The sequence below is a fragment of the Marmota marmota genome, unplaced genomic scaffold (assembly GCF_001458135.2).
Source record: "Marmota marmota marmota unplaced genomic scaffold, marMar, whole genome shotgun sequence".
Classification (NCBI taxonomy): Eukaryota; Metazoa; Chordata; class Mammalia; order Rodentia; family Sciuridae; genus Marmota; species Marmota marmota.
The window spans coordinates 41,913,221-41,935,372 of NW_026000082.1; the positions used below are offsets into that span (position 1 = coordinate 41,913,221).

The 22,152-nt window shown below is 62.0% G+C and overlaps 1 protein-coding gene across 1 annotated transcript in view; it reads right to left on the reverse strand.

Annotated features, from left to right (window-relative positions):
• Arhgef10l (Rho guanine nucleotide exchange factor 10 like) overlaps nucleotides 1-22,152 on the reverse strand; it is an 82,902-nt gene that overhangs the window by 49,848 nt on the left and 10,902 nt on the right. Inside the window, exons 4-14 of the mRNA XM_048782716.1 lie at nucleotides 20,929-21,020; nucleotides 20,440-20,523; nucleotides 17,640-17,809; nucleotides 13,443-13,559; nucleotides 10,650-10,758; nucleotides 7,859-7,965; nucleotides 5,469-5,546; nucleotides 4,356-4,535; nucleotides 3,343-3,459; nucleotides 2,099-2,191; nucleotides 952-1,125 (exon numbers count right to left, since the gene is read on the reverse strand). Coding sequence (XP_048638673.1) covers nucleotides 952-1,125; nucleotides 2,099-2,191; nucleotides 3,343-3,459; nucleotides 4,356-4,535; nucleotides 5,469-5,546; nucleotides 7,859-7,965; nucleotides 10,650-10,758; nucleotides 13,443-13,559; nucleotides 17,640-17,809; nucleotides 20,440-20,523; nucleotides 20,929-21,020 — 1,321 coding nt within the window. The remainder of the gene's footprint in view (nucleotides 1-951; nucleotides 1,126-2,098; nucleotides 2,192-3,342; nucleotides 3,460-4,355; nucleotides 4,536-5,468; nucleotides 5,547-7,858; nucleotides 7,966-10,649; nucleotides 10,759-13,442; nucleotides 13,560-17,639; nucleotides 17,810-20,439; nucleotides 20,524-20,928; nucleotides 21,021-22,152) is intronic.

Below are 22,152 nucleotides of genomic sequence, written 5' to 3' on the forward strand. Positions count from 1 at the left end.
TCCACAGATACACCTGTAAGCTTTTCAAAGTTTTTTTACTAAAATGTTCCAAAGTGCCAACCCCAATGCATGGCATGGATTTGCATCCTTCTTAAGGGCTCTAGCAATGAGGATTTGTCCCCCAGTGGCCCTGAGCATCAGGTGCAACTGAACTCTCCTCATTTCAGAGGCAGCAAGTAGGTTCAGACAGCTTGGGAGATTCCCCTGAAGCCACACAGCAAGAAGCATAAGGGGTAAAATCTGGATTTAAACCCAGATTCCAGGGCTGGGGATGTGGCTCAAGCGGTAGCGCGCTCGCCTGGCATGCATGCGGCCTGGGTTCGATCCTCAGCACCACATACAAACAAAGATGTTGTGTCCGCCAAGAACTAAAAAATAAATATTAAAAAATTCTCTCTCTCCCTCCCTCCCCCCCCTTTAAAATAAATAAATAAACCCAGATTCCAAACAGTGGCAACTTTGTAACCCCAGCTACTTGGAAGGCTGAGGCAGGAGGATTGTAAGCTGGAGGCCAGTGTGTCTGAAAACAGCAACTTAGCCAAACTGCAGTTTAAAAAAAAGGGCTGGGGATGTGGCTCAACAGCAGAGCCTTTGCTGAGCATGCGCAGGGCTTGGGTCAGTCCACAGAGCCAGGGGAGAGTCCACAGAGCCAGGGGAGAGTCCACAGAGCCAGGGGAAAGTTTTTTTAATTAAAAAAAAATTTTTTTCAAACCCAGACTCCCAAGCCCCCGTCTCATGACAGCACTAGGTCAGCACGGCGGCGTCTTCCCCGAGAGGACACCAGCGAACAGGCTCCTCTGGCCCTAAACCAACTCCAACAGGACCCTGGGGTCCACTGGGGACCTACGCCTCGAGCGCAGGTCTGGGGGCTGGAAAGCGAGACTCCCCTCCCTCAGGGACTGGGCAGGGCGGCGGCTCGGCCAGGAGGAAGCCCCAGGGCCCTGCACACACCTTGCTGAGGCTGCTGCGGTCGCTGACGCTCTTGGTCAGCTGCTGGATTTCGGCCACCTGGTCAGCCAGCCGCTTCTGTTCGTTCAGCTTCTCGGCCAGCGTCTCCAGCTCCGTGAGGGCCAGCTGCAGCGAGAGCCTGTCGGGGTGGCCCCTGGGGGTGTTCTTCAGCATGTCCTACGAGGGCCGGGAGAGCTCGGCTGAGGACGCCCCCAGCAGCCCTCCCCCCGGGGTCAGCCGCGCCCTAGGCCGCCTGCGCAGACCAGGTCTGACAGGAGCCCAGCTTGCAGCCGGGACAGACGGTACTGGACATGGAAATAGCCACTGAATGAAAAGAATAAAGTAAGCGTGTGGAGCTCTCTGGGTACGCGCCCAGAAGAACTGAGGGCAGGGTCCCGAAGGGACACGCGTCCACGGCAGCCTCGTTCACAGGAGTCGGGATCAGGAGGACGAGTGTCCACCCAGCGGGTACACTGAGGAGCCAAATGCGGTCCACATTCAGAAAAGAACACCCTGACCCGGGCCACAGCAGGGGCGCACCCTGAAGACGGGGGCGCTGAGCGAACAAAGCCAGCCACGAAAATGATCCCCCCTCAGGAGCTGCCGTCAGTGGGTGGGGGGTCTGGGAATGCTGGTGACAGGCTGGGAAAGGAAGAAGAGCAAGTTCTGGAGATGGCGGTGGCGGTGGCTGCAGGACAGCATGAAGGCCCTTAGTGCCACTGAGCCACATCTCACGTGGCTGAGATGGGGCAGTGCGTGAATGCGTGGTCAGCACTGGCCAGCTGCGGGGGGAGGCTGAGCCCCTCCCACAGCCCCACAGCTCTGCGGAGGGAGAAGGAAACGCCGCTGCACCCTCAGCCTGCGCATCCCGGCAGCGGGGACAGCCCCCTGCTCTCAGGGCCCTGTGCAGGGCTGAGGCTCCCTCAGGCACTCTGGGCCCCTGCCGAAGCCCCCACCAGGCCAGGCCAGGCCCAGGGCACTGTGCACAGAGGGAGCGTCCTTCCTGCCCTGGGCAGATGCCAGGTCTGCTGCAGGAGCAGAGGTGAGGCCGGGGATCAGGGACAAGAGCCCAGCCGGCCCCCCACCCCGTGAAGCTCCCCCGGCCCACGGCCACTCCCTGAGGGTCTGGTGAGCAGAGCCCCAGAGGTACCTGAAGCAGGAGGATGAACTGCGGGAACCTCTGGATGGGCTTCACCATCAGCCCGTAGAGGGTGACGCGGTCCGGGCTGCACGCCTGCCGCCGCTGTAGGGGACAAGGCGTGTCCTTTGATGACCTTCTACAGGGAGATGCAGCGCCCTGGCGCCCACACATGGCCCCCAGGCCTGGCTGCTCTTCCCAGAACCCACACCCTGCTCAGTCCCAAGGCCTGGTCCACAGCCAGGGACCTGCCACCCCTTGTCCCTGCCAGCCCCACTCAGGGGACTAGAGGACTCCATGGGTCTCTGAACTAAGGACAACACTGGGATCTCGGACTTTGGACTCGTGAGTCCGACTTCAGCAAGGAGTCAGACAACCCTTCCCTCCACTTAAACCCAAAGCAGAGCCGGACCAGGTGAAGGTGGCCACAGACTTACGTTATGCTCCCAGTCCACGGCTCCATCCACCAGTCACCTGGTCCTAGCCTCAACCCTGGCGACCCACCGCTCCCCCACGGTCCTCTGCCCCCACTGACCCCAGCTCAAAACTCTCCAGGGCTCCCACTGCCTGAAACACCCGTCCTAGTCCCTGGACCTGCAAATCCAGAAGAACCCAAACCAGACTCAGCTGGAGCCCGGCCTCTCCTCGGACTCCCTGCCAGGAGCCCAGGCTCCCGGAAGCCAGAGACATTTCCCTTCGAGCCTCCTGCCTCTGACCTTTGCCCACGACCCCCACACCTGGAACACCCTGTCCCACCCGCCCCTGCCAGGACCTGTGGAAAGCCTGGCCCCCCGGGCTCTGCTGGATGGGGGCTCCGGCAGGCTGGGCCAACTCGGCCAACTGTACTCCCAGGGGCGGCCAGGGAGCGTGGCCAGGGCCACGCAGGACCCTGAGGCTCCCAGCCCTCCCACCTCTACTCTCCTGTGTGACGCCCCACAGTGGAGACCGTCCTTTTCTTCTGCAAAGGGGCAGCAGCATGACTCTGCACCTCCAGGCCAGGCCAGCAGGACTGGCCACAGGGAGGTCCCACAGCAGAGCACCTACTCGAGGCTCAGGACGTGAAGGACCCACGTGACGACACGGGCTGCCCTCCAGACCCTCTACCTCCTCCTCGCCCTCCCTGGCACGGGGGGACTTTTTCCCATGGGAGTGGGGCCCCCAAGGGTCACACTGTGACACTGGGCACTCGAACACCCTCCCTCCTGAGCAACCCCCTGCCCACGCCCTGGCAAGAGGGGCCCGGGCACCCTGGCCACCTTGAGGAACTCGAGGAACGCGGGCTTGGTGAGACAGGCCTTCTTGATGATGGACATGGCGCTGGTGAAGTTGTTCACGTAGTCGCTGTACACGTCCAGCACCATGGACTTGGAGAACTGCAGCGGGGCAGGGCCGGTCAGCAGGGAAGAGGCGGCAGCCAGCGCCCACCCCATGCTATCTCGGGGCCATGCTTCAAGGGCACAGCCCATGTGACCCCAACAAGCCTTCAAGGTAAATGGATCTGTCCCCCATTCAGGTGAGGAACAGGGCTCAGAGAGGTACAAACTGTCCCAGGCCACAGGGGCTGGGGGCCTTGGGCCCCTCCACAGGCAGAGAGAAGGACAGGAGGGGAGGGTGGGGACCTGACTTTTACTACATGCATCTCCACTAACCCCAACCCTAACTGTAAGGGACTGTGGCCCTGACCCCCACCGGGCAGCACACCCAGAGCCCCTGGACCCACCCACCCACCCAGGATGGCAGGTCTATTGAGCAGATCTACAGTTTACAAAGGCACTTTTTAAACCCAATGACCTACAACAGATCAAGTGGAGCCCACGGACTTGAGCCTCCCCCCTCCCAGAATCCCGGGAGCCCTGCAATTTCAGTTTGGAGAGCCAGCCCCCCTCACGCCACAGATGGGGACCTGCCCGAGGCCACTTGACGGGACCCTGACCAGGGCTCCTCACCCACCCTTGGGCCTCCTCCTGAGGCCAGGACTGACAGCAGTGCAGGTCACCCCAGTGTTTGGTGAGGGAGCCTGCCACCTGCCCAGAGGCTGCCCACAGTGGGCAGAGCCACAACCACGCCCTGGCACCACGGTCAGGCAGACCACTCTGAGGACACCCCAGGCACTTCAGGGTGTTGTACCCACCCCTGGATTAAGCCAGGAAGACTCGGGGACCCTGCCCACCTGACTCCACAAGGTGACAGGCAGAGGCGGGTGACCCTGCAGTCAGACTGGCTGTGGCTTTACCTAGCTGGGCCGGGGAAAGAGTGTGGGGACACCTACTGAGGCCACAAAAAGGTCCCCAATCTTCTCGGTGGAGTCCCACTCGGCCACGCGGGAGGACAGGGCAATCTGGAACATGGAGTGGCAGTGCAGGACCTCCTTCACGCGGAAGAACACCGCCTGACACTTGCGGGCGCTCAGCACCTTGGGCTCCGACTCCATCAGGGGGTCGCGGTAATCCTGGGGGTGGGCGGAGTGAGGCCAAGTCAGCCCCCCCACCCCCTTCTGTGGCAACCCAGAGAGGACAGAGGGAACTGGGTGGACCACAGGCAATCCTTCCTGCAGGGGCAGAGGCACCCTCGCTGCTCCCCATCCTTCTAGAAGGTTCCATGAACACAGTACTCCTGGCCTCTGCCCGTCACACCCCGCGACTTCTATGCTGAGCTGGGCTGTGAGCAGAAGTGTCTCCCACGCACCACCCACCTGTGAGGAGCCCAAGGCCGAGGCTGGTGGGGCTGGGGGCTCTGTCCCAGAGAGTGGGGAGGTCACAGCATCTCCTGGGGTCCCAGCGCCACTCTCTCCAGCCAGCTCCTGATGTCTGCACCTCATCCCGCCTGAGGCCTGGGCTCCCTCACTGTAGAGGGTGTCAGGGCACCCTCCACCCCAGCTGTTCCTCCCCGGGTGGCCTCTCTGACACCCCAGAAGATTCCTGGTCTGGGATTCACATTGCCGACCAGGTCAGCACACCTTAGAGACGGGTCCCAAGCACCTTGCCAGAGATCCCGGGCCCCATGTGAGAAGGAGGGGGCATCACACCCTGCTCTGTCTTGGGGAGCCCCAGAATGATGGGGAGACATGGCCTGGGCCCCCCAGGCTCCCCAAGAGGCCAGGAAGACACGGTCACTTCCAGGCGTGAAAGAGACCACAGGCTCTCAGCTCCCCAGAGCCGCTCTCAGGTCACCGAATCCCGACTCCTTTCAGAAAACACTCGCTCCAGTGAGCACGGAAGACTCGGGTACCGGTGTCCTGTCTGGAGTCCTGCTGTCCCCATGATACATACAGCACTGGCTCTGGGCCCCTTCCCCTCAAGGTCACTTGGTCCCCAACTGCCTCTCATGAGGTATCCCTCGGGGACGCTCCCTGCCCAGCCCCACCCCGGAGCCCAAGTCGCACCTGGAGTATCCGCTTCAGGGACTCCACGTAGCTGCCCTCGCTCTGCACGATGGAGCCCAGGATGTGCCTCCGGATCACCTGCCCGGGCCAAGCACAGTCAGCATTGGGCACCCGCGCAGGGCCGGGGACGCAGGGCAGCAGCTACAGGACGAGAGTCCAGCCCTCCCAGAGCCGCACCTGGGACCACCGGGGTCTGCAGGGCTGTGCTGCTTCTGCAGCCCAACCACCCAGACACCGTCTGCTCAGGCTGCGGCCAGGGAGACGGGCAGGTCCCCAGGTAAGCGTCTGCCCGGCCTCTGCACATATCCGGGGATGCGGGGGTCACCACCTCTGCTCCAGGGGACAAGAGTGACCCCTGTTTTGGGAAACGCTAGCAGGGAAGCTGGGATTTCGGCGCCCATCCTGGTTGCGGACGGAGCCTTGAGCAACCCCTTTGCACAGGACGGTCCTTGGGGTGGCCTCCCTCAGCTGGGCCTCCACAGCCCCTTCCCCTTTCCCTCTTGCCATCCCCACTTGTCCTCAGCCTCCTCAGCACCCGGGAAACACAGGGCAGTACTGCCTCCACCAGATGACCAGCACCCGTCAGACCCCGTGTGACCATGCCCCACACCCCTGGCTCTGGGAGGCAGTAATGTCACCTGGGGATCCTTAAAACATGCTGCTGCCTGGATCCCACCCAGACACTGTGACTCCTTTGGCACAGGCACCACCTGGGCATTGCCTTAAAATCTGCCCAAGTGACACAGGTGCAGTGGCGCACACCTGTAACCCAGCACCTCGGGAGGCTGAGGCAGGAAGATCAAGTTCAAAGCCAGCCTCAGACCTGTCTCAAAATTTAAAAAAAAAGGTCTGGGGATGTAGCCCAGTGGCAGAGCACAGAGCACCCCAGGATCAACCCCCAGTGCCAAGGAAAAAAAATGTGCCCAGGTGACTGTTTTGTAGCAAAGCTGGGGTGGTACTCCCAAAAGGAGTCAGATATGGGAGGCATCCAGACGGGAGCCTGTCCACCCAGATCCAAGGCCGGAGGGTGACCCTCACTCCACCCCTACAGCTGTGCGGAGAGTGTCCATCAGGCTCCTCCTCCTGCTCCCACTCCACCCAGACACAACTTCCTCAGCTTTGCCAGCTGCCCCGCCTACAGCCCAGGCCCAGGCTGGTCTGCACAGCCCCAGCAGATGGACACGGCCACTGTCCTGCAAGCTGCCCCTCAGCTGCATGTGGTGTCAGCAGCCCCCAGGAGTCCCAGAGGCACCCAGAGCAGAGTTCTGAACCCCAGCACCCAGAAGCTGAGCGAGTGGCTGGCTGGGGCCGGCTGAGCATCCTAAGCTCCTTCAGCAGCCTCCCTGGCCTCTGCCCACCAGAGGCCAGCAGGGACCCTGAGTCATGACAACCAAAAACATCTCCAGACATTGTCGAATGTCCCTTAGGAGGCAGAAATCACTCCCAGAGCCACAGGCTGGAGCAACCATAAATGCCTGGTCCAGGAAACAGAAGGCTGCCGGGGAGCGAGGGGGTCCTGCTTGGAGGGCAGGAGGCCGCCATGGGAGGCTCAGCCCCGCCGGCTCCCAAAGCAATGCAGGTCATGGCTAGAGCCGGAGATGCCACCTCAAACGGTTCCAAAGTCAGGCAGGTAACACCAGAGTGGGAAGCTTGTGTACTGCCACGGACTGCCCAGTGATGGCCGGCAAGTGTCCTGAGAAGGAAGACGCTCCCCTGTGCTCCTGCCAATGGCTGCCGGCAGGAAGGTGGCCCCAGAGATGTATCTTCCCGATTTTCAAGCAAGGCCAAGTGCTTTCCACCCACCAACCAACAAATCCCTTGCACTGAGCTGCTGTCCAGCAAGTCGCAGCTTCAGGCCAACGGGCGTCCTCCGCCCTACTTCATGGTGGGGGAGGAGACCGACTAGGGCGAGGTCCCTGAGCAAAACCACCCATCTGGCATGGCACTTGAGAGGAGGACATCACCCGCCAAGCCACAGAGCCTGGTGGAAGCTGTGTCAACTCCAAAAGCCCATAATGCTAGACAGCGGGTGGGGACCGGATCTCGGTCCCTGAGATAAGACAGCCATCACCTTGGCCAGTTTTACTCAAGTTCTTCTTCAAGTAAGACCCCAGCTAGAAACCAGTCAAGGACCTCTCTGGTGGCCACAGGGGAGGAGGTGCATTCCAAAGGCTGATGCTGAGCGAGTGGCTGGCTGGGTATCACCGTACCCTAAACTCAGGGTGCAATCTGCAGGGTCCAATCTGGAAAGCCACCGGCTGAGAAGCCAGGAGTCCCCCCCCCAGCTGGGGCTCTGCCAAGAGTCCCCAGTTGTCACTTCCCCTTCAAGACCCAGACCAATAGTGACCCCAGAGAGCAGACTGGGATCCCTCCTTCTCTTCCCCACAGACCTGCTGAGGGCTCAGGCCGTCCGGCATGGGACCCAGCTCTGGGGCTGGGGGCTTGATGTCCGTCACACTGACCTCCAGGAGTCCCATGTCCTCCTCTTCCGAGTCACCTGGAAAGCCAGACGGGCCGATGACACAGCTAAGCCGCGGACCACATGCCCTGGTCAGACCTCAGACCAGCCCTGGACACAGGTCAGCGGCAGCAGGTTCCTGGCTCGGGGGCTGTGGTCGCCACTGCAGCCCGGGGCCCGGGGCTGCGCGTCGGTGAACAAGTGGGTGGGGGAGAAGAGCCACCAGCGGCCACACAAAGTCGGGTCCCGCAGGTCCCAGATCTCAGATCAGCCCTGCCCGACACCATCCATGCTCAGGCCTGGCCACTCTGGTCTGGCAAAGGCCAAGCCACCCATGTCCCCATCCGTGGGCACTAAAAATAGCTTTCCTCTGGATGCCCCAGGGGAAGAGAATCTGCCTGAAGAGCGCGGCAGCGGTCTGCACTGCATTAAAAAAACAATGCAAACCCAAGAAGGAAAAGTTCAACCCAAGTCTGACGAGGCTCCTGGGCTAGCGGGGGACAGAGGCCCAGCCCTCGACCCTCCTTGGCACCGGGAGATGGGACCCCTGCTGCTCAGCGCTTCTGAAACCCTGTGGCCACAGAAGGTGGGTGCTGTCGGGAGGCAGGGAAGAAAAGGGAAGTGGCAGTGACCCCAGAGGCCCAAGGGAGCAGGGACACCCGGCGGGCCTTACCTGAGCAGGAGATGGAGGAGGAGGAGGAGGAGGGACACCGGACAACGGCATGGGGGTGGGGGTGGCAGAGGCCCTCCTGCCGGGCCCACATGACGCCCTGGGCGCCACTCTGCACCCACCCCAGCCGCTGGCCCCGTGGCTTCCTCTTCCCCCACGCGCTGCTGGGTAACATTCTTGGCCTGCGATCCGAGCCCTGCCCGGCTATTAATAACGCGCTGGTGGGAGGGCCACTCAGGAGAGGCTCGGGGTTAAAGGGCGGGGTGGGGAGGGCCCAGGGCAGGGAGGGTGTCCCAGAAACAGTGCCTGCCATGACCGGTCCCCTCTCTCATGGTGGCCAGTGCTTCCCAAGGGTGGAGGGGCGTGAACAGCATCCACGCCTGCCCCTCAGCACCACGGCAGGCCCACGGGGGCTCAGCCTACGCTGTGGATGAGGAACCTGACACTCGGGAGGAACTGGGCAAGGTCACAGTGAGGAGGCCACAGGGCAGGGATGTGACCCAGGTCAGTGTGACACCGTCCTGGCACCAAATGCCTCTGCCAAGGCCTGCCTGCCACGCAGGGCTGTTCCCACACCACCTCGTCACCCTCGCCATGGCTCTGGAGAGAAGCCGTGAATGCCCCCCAGCAGAGGGGGTCACTGAGCAGGGGAAGAGGAAACGCAGGACTCCGCAGAGGGCTCGAGCCCTCCCAGCTGTCCGGTGTCCGCTCCACCGGGCGGCCTCCACCCACCCCAGGACTGGCACCCCAGGGCTCTGCCCAGAGACCACCGCCCTCGGGCCTCTGCCCTCACATTTCTTGTCTCCTGGCTTGCTGCCCCCAAAGGCAGCAGCTGGGTCTAGCTTGTCCCTGTCCCCCCAGTGCCTGGCAACATGAGCATCCCTGGGGCCTTCCCCAGTCCTAGAGCAAGGGGTGGGCTTCATGGGTAGGAGGATAGCCGTGGGGAGTGACCAGGGCAGGGAGGATGGCGGAGATGGTAGGAGGGCAGGTGCATATGTGGGCAGGGGGCACCAAACTTGGCAGAGAAGCCTCAGCCTCCCACCCCGCAGCAAGTGTCCCGGGAGAAGCCCAGGGTGGGATACGGGTGGCCCTGCACCCGTCTCAGCACTACAGAAGACCCCTGCCAGCCACCAGGAGGCACCTGGGCACTCAGCCAGGCCAGGGGAGACCTCTGCGGGGCCCTCTCACCACCTGCCTCTGCCTGCCACTGCTGCCCACGGAACTGGCTCCTGCAGCCACCCCCTCCTTCCCACGCGGCAGCCCCGCCCCCTCCACTGTACTAGAACCACAGCCCCCAGGGCAGGACTGCCCCAGCCTGTGCACACTTCCCAAGACCTGGAGGCAGCTCCCAGCACACAGCAGGAGCCTCAAAAACCCACGAATGAAGAAGTGACCAAGGGCCCCACCCATCCATAGAGCCCTGCTGACCTCCTCCTGCTGACCTGGCCCTGATGCTCACCCCACCAGCCAACCCTTCCACCCTGGGACCTGCTCCTTGGGTGTTTACAGGGGTTAAGTGAGGAACCGCCAAGCTTCTAGGTCAGCACCTGGCACCCAGCAAGTCCTCAGCCTCCCCTCCCCTCCTGTGGCACTCCCCCATGATGGGCCTCCCCTCCCCCACCTTTCACCACCCCCTCCCACTCTCCTCCTCACACCCCAGCACCCCATGTGCCACCCCCCATTTCATGCCTGTCCCCCAGCTGCACCAGGAGCCCCTGGGGGAACACTTTAAATTCATCTCAGGGTCCCTCAGGTGGCATGGGACAGGGCAGGTAGTAGGTGTTCAATAAATACTGGTTGGAGACTGGCGGACAAGTAAAGGGATGAGCAGAGACAGAGATGGGTGAGGCCCAGTGAGCCAGGGAACAGGAGGCCAAGACACCCAGGTCAGGACGCTGAAGGGGGCCCACCTCTGCCAGAAGAGTGGGCAGCAAGTGGAGACTGACAGGGACATTGGGGATCCAGTCAGACACCCAGGGGCGTCCCACCCATTGAGCCCTCCCCCTCCCCCGGCACAGAGCTGAGCACCTGACCCTGGCTGCACGGGCCTCACCGAGGACATCTTTCCTGTGTAGAAAGGAGACTTTGCGCATGACCGCCATCCGCGTCTTCTCCAGCCCGTCCTTGGTCCCACTCCTGGCGGCCTTCATGAGCTGGGTCATCTGAGCAAAGGCAGAGTGGCTCATCAGAGAGGCCGAGGACCTGGACACCTGCCACCAAGGGCTGCCAGTCCCACTGGACCTCAGCCTGGCTGCAGACATCAGGAACACCCAACCACCCACTCCCGGGTGAGTGTGCAACAGAGGCCAGGAGAGAGTGGAGGCCAGCAGATGCGCTCAAGGCCCGAGGGTTTCCCTGTGGGAAAGGGGAGGTCCTACCCCAGCGTTTCCTTCAGAGCCAACTCCACCAACAGGTGCCGAATTAAGGAGTGCACACCTGTAATTCCAGCTACTCGCGAGGCTAAGGTAAGAGGATCGCAAATTCGAGGCCAGCCTCAGCGATTTAGCAAGACTGTCTCAAAGTAAAAAAATGTAAAGGGCTGGGGTGGAGCTCAGAGGCACAGCAATTGCCTGGCACGAGCAGGGCCCTGGGTTTAATCCAGGGCTACAAAAAAAGGAAAGATTAAGGAGCAGTGTGCCGGGAGAGGCTGGCCTCCTGGTCTGGCTTCAGATCCCCCTCGGCACTCCCAACAAGCGGGCCTCGGTGTCCCCAGACAGCCCGGAGGCAGCGGCCAGACCCACCCACCAGGGTCAGCAAGACCAAGCAGCCCTGCAGAGCTGACCCGCCACGCAGGCACGGGGTTGCTGCAGGGGCCACTGGGAAGAGGTGCACACAGGTGAGGGACCATCCCTTGCCCCCCACGGCCAGGGTCCTTTCCGAGCCGCTGCCTGGGAGAAAGCGGAAGTTGCCAGAGAGCAGGACGCAGCTTCCTGGTGGACGCCAGCCTGGTGAGCTGAGCAGGGCGTGAGGCGCAGGAAGCACATGCCCAGGACAGGAAGCAGGCGCCCGCTGTCCCCGCACCTCCTCCATTCCCTCTCACCTCACCCAGCCCAGCCCTGGCACCTTCTGCACCACCAACCAGCACCAGCCACCTGAGCTCTCTGCAGCAAGGACGGACTCTGCACTGCCAGCACGGGCCACAGGTGGCCCTGAGCCCTCGGGGTGTCCTGAGACCTGGGTCACTGATCACGCCTCACGTAACCAATGCCAGCGTAACAGCTACGTGGCCGTCAAGGAGGCCAGCGGTGTGCCAGGGAACCCTCTCCTGACTCTGCCCAGGGGGAGCAGAGCTGACCCCCATCCTCCCTGTCCTCCTGGCCACAGGCTTCGCAGGGGTCTGGGTGAGGAGGGCTTGCTGAGAAGCCCGGGCAGTGCCCAAGAGGCAGGGTGGTGGCTTCCCACGAGCCAGGCTGGCGTTCTGGAAACTACCCACGGGGAAACGGGAAGTGGGCCCAGCCCTCCCCGCGCCTGTGGGCACAACTCCTGCCCTCTCAGCAGGAATGGCCATAGCGCCCTGGAGAGGCCAGAGAGGGAACAGGGCTGACCCCGGGAAGCACGGCTGGTCTCCTAGGGTACGTCCTCTCTGGGGCCACGCACCCCCAGTGCCTGTTCTGGTGGAAAGCCGTGGGGCGTTCTGGGGACCCGCCACAGGGGTCTTGGGGGCTCATCTGAGGCCCTGCCCTTGGAGAGGAAGAGCAGCAGGCACCTGCCCAGAAGGCTCCGGGGGACCAGGTGATCAGTCTGCAGGGTGCTCCATGGCCCCTCAGCCAGGGGCAGGGGCTGGGAAATGCACCTGTCCCTGCGTCTGCCCTCCATGGCTCCTGGCTCCTCGGGGCCTCTGTGTCCTGGAGGCTGAACCTGCAGGGCCTGGGTCTCGGCTGGGGGAGGGTGGGTAATCGTGGCCCCGTTCCTCCTCCTCCCAGGGCCGGGCTCGGATGACGTGGGGTACAGGAGGGACACACTCAGGGGCTGGTGCCTGGCAGGCCCAGCTGGAGGCCCAGCTCTGCCACCAACTGCCAGTAGGACCAGCGGTCACCACTGTACTCGCCTCAGGTGCAGTGATGGCAGAAAGACGGCCGCCCCAGGGTGCAAGGGACAGGACAGTCAGCCTGAGGTACACGAGGGAACAGCGGTGGCCGCCATCCACTGCTCTCTTGGAGCCGAGCACAATGCCGAGCACCCTACAGACCTGATCACCGGGGGCCACTCCTCCCGACACCCGTTTCACAGGCAAGAAACAAGGTCCAGAGGGGCCATGGGGCCTGCCAGGACCACAGAGAGAGAAAGTGGCGGGACCGGGATCTGAACCCAGGTCTGCAGGCCTCGAAAGCCAGTGATGGCCACCAGGCCACACAGCGAGCCTCAGTCGAGAGCAGCCACTAACACGATGATATCACCTAGAAGCCCAGGTCCTGCCTGAGGGGGCTGCAGTTTCTCCCACAGACTTCCTCACCCTGGGCCTCTCGGAGCATCCTGGAGGGGCGGTCCCACGTCCCCCACGCTAGATTCCTCCAGGTGTAACCCAGCCCGCCCACCGTGGTCACTAAGTACTGCAGAACCAGCACCAGGCCAAACTCAGGAGTGTGTGTTTTAACCAAAGGCCTCGGGTGAGTCTGGGAGTCTGCAAACCTCCCGGGTTCCTGTGGGTGAAGAAGGGAAGGTGCAGCAGAGTCGCAGAGGGACGGCTGGCCTCGGGCACTGCCCCTCGCAGGCCAGGTGGAATGCAGCCAGGCGCCAGGGCTCGGCCCACCGTCCAGGGAGGGCGCAGCGGAAAGGCTCCATGGGTGGCCGCAGCTCGCGAGGGCCCCTCCAGCTGGGGCGGGGCGGACGGACGGACGGACAGTACCTTACAATCGTACTTGTGCTTCAGCTCCTGCATGTCTCTCCCCCCAACTCTTAAAGCCAAGATGTCCCTCTTAGTCCTGGCGTATCTCTCCTTTAGCCTAGTCAGGTCTGGAGACAGCTGGAGCGCAAGCGGCAGGCAGAGGAGAGCAGGCGGGAGGAGCAGGCGGGACAGGAGGGACAAACAGACACAGGAGAGAGGAGACTCAGTCAAGTGGGGCGGACACAGGGCAGGCAGGACAGCACCCCGTGGGCAGCCGGGTCGGTCCCGCTGGGGTCTGCCCAGCAGCGTCCAGGCCAATGTGCTGGGGTCTCTGCGCAGGGGGTCCAGCCGCTGGGGAGCAGGGCAGGGCGGGAACGAGCCCAGGTTCCCCTCTCTGGGGAAGGGGACTGTTCCGGGGACCACGGCATCTTCCCCCAGCCCGGGCCCGTGTAGGGCTTGTAACCAGAGGTTCCTGGCACATTCGTGAGGAGGACCTAAAGGACAGGGCAGGAGCATCAGTGGACACGTAGGCCAAAGCACAGAAAGATGGATGAGTGGGCAGCGGGTGGCTGGACGATGGGTGGACAGACAGACGCTGGGTAGATGATGAATGGACAGGCCATCGGATGGATTTGGTCTGGTGACTGTACAGCTGGGCAAGTGGAGAGATGGACAGAGGAGGTCATCAGAGGATGTGGACAGGTGGATGGAGACATGGCCGAGAGTGCTGGGCAGTGCCTAACAGCCGGTTCTCCAGGAAGAAGAGCCCTGTGGGCGGCACTGCCCGTGAGTACCCTCCCACCTGGGCCAACTGCACCTCCACAGCGCCCCCAAGAACGTGGGCTGAACAGAGATGCGGCCGCAGTGCGGGAGTTCCCCGCAGCCCTGGAGGACGCTGGCTGCACAGGAGGGCGGGCGGGCGGGCAGGGACTGGCTTACGGACACCCATGACGATGGACAGAAAGGGAGACGCACATTCAAATGCGTGAGCTGTGTAAGCAAGAGGGACACTGAGTACAGTACACAGAAGACCAACACAGATAACGGACACGTAGAAGGTTCTAGAATGTGAGCTCTGGGGGCCGCAGGTCTACATGCAAATTGTGGCTCCCACTTGCTGGCTGGAAAAGTCTCTTTCCCTCTCCGAGTTGCAGCTTGTGTGCTGGTAAAATGCACGTAAGAGGCCATGAGAATAGCCCACTGGGCCGTAGGGTCATTGAGATAATAGCTCACAGAGAAAATTAAGTGTAAAGCCCAAAATTTAGTAGGTAGCCAAAAAACAAATGCCAATATTATTTTATTTTTAAAATTATGAGTGACCAGTATTTATTAAGTGGATGGGAGGATAGATGGATGGACAGATGGGTGGATGGGTGGATGAAGAGATGGCTGAGGTGTTTTTATCCATATGTGATGCTGAGTTTTGGCTCTACCATTTACTGGCTGTGTGACCCTAAGCACATCACTTAACCTCTCTGAGCTTAAGTCACATAGGTTTTCTGAACAACAAAATGAGAATCTTCATAATAGTGACCACCCTAGGGTGGTAGGAAAATCTAGTGGAACTGCTTTTGAACTGTACCGCACTGGGTAAATGGTCTCTATTGTTATACAAGTATCAGGACAGGGATCCTGAGACAGTGACCCAGAATCCTGAATTCCTCTATAAATAAGCTCAACCTTATAAAGCCACAAATCCCCTCAGCCTTCTGGCGCCCCTCGCCTCTCAGAGCCTGAGGAGCTAGGAAATGTTAAGGGTCAGCGGTCACATGCCCACGTCAGAGCGGGGTGTGCAGGGGGCTGCAGCCCGAGCTGGCACTGCTGGGACGATCTGCCCGTCCTGCAGGCCCCGCCCTGCTGGGTCACGGTGACCTTGGTGATGAGAGGTCGCAGGAGGAAAGTGGAGTCCACCAGTGGAAGGATCTCCCCCGCCATGGGTGGCAGCCAGCAGCATGACCCGTGGACCTACAGGACAGTGGCTGCTCACCTGGACCAGGTCCCTCTGACAAGGGCCAATTGCAGACCCCTGGGCCACTTTCTCCGGTGAAGCCCACCTGCCTGGGGCTGGCCCCTCAGCACAGCTGACGGAGGGGCTAGACTGGCTCTCCTGTGGCAGATTGAGTGCCAAGGCCACGGTCAGACTCCCAGGACGGGACCGCACTGTCCCTCACACCTGCCGCCTCGCTCGCCTCCGCCCTCGGCACACAGCAAGCAGCGGGGCAGGAGCATGCGCGGCCGTGCAGCCCGGAGCAGGCGTGCCCAGAGCGCACAGCCCAGCAGGGCTCAGCAGTCACCCAGGCAGAAGTGACACCAGAGCAAAAGCCCCTCCACACCCTCCCACCTCCCGAGGTCACTGCTGGTCAGGCAGTAGGTGGGCCTTGGCCCAGAGCCAAACAAAAAGCCCTCAAGTTAGGACCCCAAGAACTGTCCCAGGTTCCCCTCTGAGGAGGGTCCGAAGCCCCCCGGGGAGGGTGTGAGAGGCACACAGACCCCACCCCAGGGCCCGTGAGGTTCGGCCCAGCCCAGCAATTCTCAAAGTGCACTGCGGGCAGAGCGCAGGTTAGAAGGCAGGTGCCAGACCCCAGAGAGGGAGGCCCAGCAGGGGGTCCACCGATCCTCACGCCCCGCAGGCCTGAGGGCCAGCACTGAGAGCCTGAAGCTGCCTCCCCGTCCCTTTCCCTCTGAGAAAGAGACAGGGTTTGGGGGTGACCGTGGAGAAGAGGGGGACCTCTAGGGGCTGAGAATCAGGCCCATAGCTCCAGAGTCCGCTGGTCACCACTCAGAGCAGGAGAGAGACCCATGGGTTGTGCCCTCCTGCAGAGACGGCCCAGGGGGTGGGGCTTCATAGCCCAAGTGTCCTGCCCCAGGGCAGAGCGGGCTGCCCCTTCTTAGAACACACAGCAGACTGGGCCTCCTGGGCTTCTTCCTGGGCTCCCCCTGTCCTGTGAGAAGCCTCCATGGTCAGGCCCACAGCTCCCCACCCACGTCAGGCGTGTGGCCGGGCGTGTGGCCAGGCGTGTGGCCGTGCTGTACACAGCACATTTACAAGGAGTTTCTGTCTTCACTTTTGACAAATTGGTTCACAACTGGTGACTTCTCCTAAACCATAAAGGGTCATTGAGTCTGGGTCAGGCCTGCCTGTCTCCATGTCCCCCAGCTACACCTGAAGTAGGGACCTGGCACACAGTGGGGTCAAAACGCGTCACTTTATGGTCAGCGAGCCACCAGGGCATTTTCTGTGGCCCAGCCATGAAGGCCCAGCCCTGAGAATCCAGGGGCTCAGACAGGTCCCCTCAGCCCCCCGCTTGCTTAGGCCTTGGGAAGTGTGTCCTGGGCCGAGGAAAGGCTGCCTGGAGCCTGCTGGGGACTGGAGGGACCCACACCTCAGGAGTGGGCAGGAAGCCTTACGGCGGCCTGAGCGGCGCCATCCCAGCTGCCTGGCCCTGCTCTGGGCCCTGCCTGCCTCCACAGGACTGGCCCCCAGAGGGGCCTCTCCTGCCTGTTGGTCATTTTAGAAGGAGCCTTCGAGGGGCCTGTCACCTCTGGCCAGCAGGTTGCAAGAAGCTGCTTCCACTAAGCTGCATGTCTCGGAGCCGCCGTCTGGTGGCCTCCACAGAGCCACGTGGGACGCACAGGCGGGTCGGCTTCCTCTGGGCTTTAGTGGCTCCCTCCGTGACATAGGCAGGAGGAGCCCCATTCCACAGACACCACAGCAGCCCTGATGCCACGTGAGAGGCCATGGAAAGGAGATTCCAGGTAGCTCTGACGCTGCCACCTGTTTACTCCCAGGACACAGCGCGCAGTGTGGCCCTAAGTGTGACCTCAGAAAGCACCCTGTAGGGCAGGGAGACCACTGACTGGACCCAGGGCCAACTCCAGCCAGCCACGGAACTACTTGGAGCCTTGGGCTGAGCATGACTCTGAAGTCCACTCTGGGCCCTGAGTGTGAACTGGCTGGGTGTGCACAGGAAAAGTGGGGGTGGCCCTGGGCCAGCACTGACCACGACCACGCCAGCTCTGAGGTCCCCACAGCCACAGAGCAAGGCCCAGGGATCAGCTGCTCTGGGACGGCCGGGGACCGCCGGGCCGCTCGTTCTCAGCGTTCATTCCCAGGAAATGCTGATCTAGACCCTGGTCCTCGCCCTCACTCCCCATTTACCCCCTCCCTGAAGGGGTCTGGGTGCCCTGACCTTGAGAGGCACTCCCCGGGCCCCTCACCTTGGGCTGGAAGGACACTCGGTGCTTGGCGGGTTCCACCTCCGGCTTGGCCTCCTCCCCGGAGTCCTCGCTGTAGCTCTCAAACTCACTGGAGCTCCAGCCTAGGTCCTCGGCCTCCCGAGGCGCCCTGTCCTGGTGCAGGTCTTCATAGAGCAGGCTCTTGTCCACCCCTGGGGCAGGGACAGGGCTGGTGAGCCCAGCCCAGGAGGACAGGCACACCAGCTGGGCCCCAAGCCCACTCTCTGAGCCCAGGCAGATGGCGGGGGAAGGCAGGGCAGGAGAGGGGAGGACACTGTGGATGAGGGGGCCCTGGCCTGGCCTTGTCCCTTTCCTCAGCCATAAAATGAAGGGGACGCCAATACATCATCAACGAGGGCCTGAGAAAATGGGGCATCTCCAAGAAACGCACTAGACACACGAGAAGCTCGAGAACTCCTCCTAACACCCCGGCTTCTCGGCGCCCAGGGCCCACTCAGGGCCTCCTGGGCATCTTCTGGCAGAAGACCTCAGGGTCCTGTCCTAGCTCAGGCCCTCTGCATCCTGGAGACACTACGGAGACTTGGGGGGCATTAAATGAGAGAGCACGGGAAAAGCCTCGTCCTCCACAAACGTCCTGTCCTGCCCTTCAGTGGGATCCCTCATCCCAAACCCGAGGTCCCACATGGGCCCAGAATGGTCCAGTAGGGGCCACGCTTGGCCCAGAGTCTAGGAGCATTCCCAGGATGGTCCCGTAGGGGGCAACCTGGCCCAGAGTCCAGGAGGGTTCCCTGTCTTCCAAAGTCCCATGGGAAATGCCTTAGTCTGAAAACTTGAGGACAAGAACCGAGATCCCCCCCTCTGAAGGGACAGAACCCACCAGAGCCAGAGTCTTGGGGTCCTTGTCAAGTCAGGTGTGAGGTGCGGATTTAGGCTGCAGTGGGAAAGCCACTGTCCTGAGCCACAGGCCAAGCTCCAGCCCCCGCCTACCACAGGGAGGCCCTGGGCAGGCCCCTGGGCACCCTGAGCCTCACTTCCTCCTGTTACCTTGAGGAGACCCAGCTGAGGCTGGACTCCAAACGGTGCCTGAAGTTGAAATGCTTTTGCAGGCACAGAAGAGCAACCTGAGACCATGCTGCAGAGCAGGGGCAGTGCTATCAGAGACCTCCCTGCCAGGGGACGGCAAGCTGTGGGCGGGGCAAACAGGACACCAGCCAAGAGCTGGGCCTCGGGGTTAGCACCCAGCAGGAGCTGCCAACCTCGTGTGTGGGCTCCGGGTGGGCTGGGTGCCACATGGTGACCAGAGACCCCAGTTCTACCCGCAGGAAAGTTGGGGAGAGGGGGAAGAGATCATCAGCAAGGAAGAAAATGGGTCCATGGAGCCCCTGTGGGAGAAGGGGACTCAGGACCAGGCAAAGATAACAATGGCTCGTGTCTCCAGAGATGGAGCAGCTGGTGGGCAGGCTGTGGCCTTCTGAGGGCTGAGCTGGCTGCTGTGGTGGCCACACCTGGAACCCCAGCTACTCAGGAGGCTAAGAGAGGAAGACTGCAAGTTCAAGGCCAGCCTCAGCAACTTAGCAAGACCCTGTCTCAAAACAGAATTAAAGGTCTGGGGATGTGGCTCTTCTAGTGTGCACAAGGCCTGGGGTTCCATCTCCAGCAACACAAAAAAAAAAGAAAGAAAGAAAAAAAGAAAAGGCTGGGTTCTGCAGAGCCAGAGCCTGGAGGTGAGGAACAATGGTGATGACAGCAAGGTCTGCACTTCCACAGGCCTGACTGCCACCGCGCCCACAGCCCTCCTGTCGGCAGCCTGTGGTCAGCACAGCAAGACCACCAGGCCTCTGTCCTTTCAGGCGGCCTTCTGCCAGGACCCCACCATCCCCCAGTGACCCTGGAGCTCATTTAGAAGGGCCCTCTCCAGGGGAGGCAGAGCTGCGGGACCCTGGGCCCACCCCTCAGGCTCTAGGGAGCTCACGGGGCCCCAGCTTCCTCGGCCTCCGCCTTTGCCAACTCTGAGGATTTCAAAGCGCTCGCCTTGCCCCCCCCCCTCAGCATGTGACATCACCTCGTGGAACTGCATCCAAATAATACCCTGAGGACAGGGACATTATCAGCCCCTTTGCACAGATGGGTCAACCTAAGGCCCAGAAAAGGAAGTTCTCAGGATGGCCCACCCCAAAGGCCAGAGTTGAGACACTTTTTATATAAGGCAAGGCCTAAAGGCACAGGGTTCTGTGCTCCAACCAGCGGCCAAGTCTGGATTTGAACCCAGGCCTGTGTGTCTCTGCCGCAGGTACGGCCTGCACCTCAGCTACAGCCTCTCTCCCCAGCTGCCCCAGCTCCCAGGCAGATGCCACAGAGCCAGCAGCAGCCCTGCGCACGCAGCATCTTCCTGGGGCCAGGCCCTGGCCAAGCTCTCTGCGGCCTGACTCACCGGATCCTTCCCCATGGTCCCCACACACCCGCCACCTGTGTCTAGCCTGAGCATGGAGCAGGGCCATCGCCAGCTTCAGCTGCATTACCCTTGGGTGTAACAGGCTGTCTTCTTCCCCAGCAGCCCTGGGAAGCCTGAGAGAGCACCCCCTTTCCTGAGGCTCAGAGGGGCAAGATGGCCTTCCCAGGGACCCACAGCCAGAGCATCATCCTGCCCAGGACAGCCTGCCTAGCCAGCCTGGCCACGCCTGAGGCCACACCCAGACTCTGCCTGACCACCTACAGGGTGTGACAGACAAGAAGGAGGGCACCAGGCTGGGGGCATGGAAGGAGCCCGAAGGAGAAGCCCCTCCCAACCCCAGGGAGGCAGGAAAGCCAGAGGAGACCATACCAGGCTGATGGGCATCCGGACCCTCACAGGGGACATCGTCGTAGATCACATCTTCTTCCAGGGCGGGGAAGGTGAACCGGTCGACTGGGAGAGAAGGAGAGAGCCATAAGGGCACAGCCTCCCGGGGGGCAGCTGACCAGCTGACCCCGAGCAGCCCCACAGGCACCCGCCCGATGACCACCAGCCCCTGCCTCCTGGCCACCCTCAGGCCTGCGCCCCTGGCTGACCTACAGGGAGCCTGCCCTTCCCTCCTGGGAGGCCCCTCCCCCACAGCAGAGCGGGGGACTGAAAACCAGCCCCCAGGAAGCCTGGCTGGTGGGGGGTCCACCCCAGTCCTGGGCCCCAGCTAAAGCGTTTATGGGGGAAACAAACGGGGAGCCCCCGCCCTGGTGGACACAGCAGCCACCGAGCCCATGCAGCCCTGGGGGTGCCCACGTCGCTGTCAGCCCAGAGACTACAGGATGGACCCTGTGTGTCAGGGACACTCACTGCGACGGGAGCTCTTCCGCTTCCAGCTGGAGCGCCGGACCCCAGAGAAGGCTGCTTCCACGGTGTCCCCATTGTGCACCGCAGCCGGCACCCTGGGGTGGAGAGGAGGACGGTGAGCCAGGGGACCCGCCCAGCAGGCCTCACTAGGCAGGCAGGGCAGGTGACTGGCAAGGGCGGCTTCAGCCAGGCCACCAGGGAGGCTTGCAGCTGGGCTGGCCCCAGACAGCCACCTCCCATTTAGGTTTCCTCATCTTCAGCAGGTGCACAAGACCTGCCCGCGGCTTAGAAGAGCACGAAGACAGAAGTTCACGGTCATGAGCACCAAGCATGGCCCTCTGTTAGGTCCCAAGCCCTGGTCCTCTGTGTTAGGTCCCAAGCCCTGGTCCTCTGTGTTAGGTCCCAAGCCCTGGTCCTCTGTGTTAGGTCCCAAGCCCTGGTCCTCTGTGTTAGGTCCCAAGCCCTGGTCCTCTGTGTTAGGTCCCAAGCCCTGGTCCTCTGTGTTAGGTCCCAAGCCCTGGCCCTCTGTGTTAGGTCCCAAGCCCTGGCCCTCTGTGTTAGGTCCCAAGCGTGGCCCTCTGTGTTACGTCCCAAGTCCTGGTCCTCTGTGTTAGGTCCCAAGTCCTGGTCCTCTGTGTTAGGTCCCAAGCATGGCCTCTGTGTTAGGTCCCAAGCATGGCCTCTGTGTTAGGTACCAAGCATGGCCCTCTGTTAGGTCCCAAGCATGGCCCTCTGTGTTAGGTCCCAAGCGTGGCCCTCTGTGTTAGGTCCCAAGCCCTGGTCCTCTGTGTTAGGTCCCAAGCCCTGGTCCTCTGTGTTAGGTCCCAAGCATGGCCTCTGTGTTAGGTCCCAAGCATGGCCTCTGTGTTAGGTACCAAGCATGGCCCTCTGTTAGGTCCCAAGCATGGCCCTCTGTGTTAGGTCCCAAGCGTGGCCCTCTGTGTTAGGTCCCAAGCCCTGGTCCTCTGTGTTAGGTCCCAAGCCCTGGTCCTCTGTGTTAGGTCCCAAGCATGGCCTCTGTGTTAGGTCCCAAGCATGGCCTCTGTGTTAGGTACCAAGCATGGCCCTCTGTTAGGTCCCAAGCATGGCCCTCTGTGTTAGGTCCCAAGCGTGGCCCTCTGTGTTAGGTCCCAAACCCTGGCCCTCTGTTAGATCCCAAGCATGGCCCTCTGTGTTAGGTCCCAAGCCCTGGCCCTCTGTTAGATCCCAAGCATGGCCTCTGTGTTA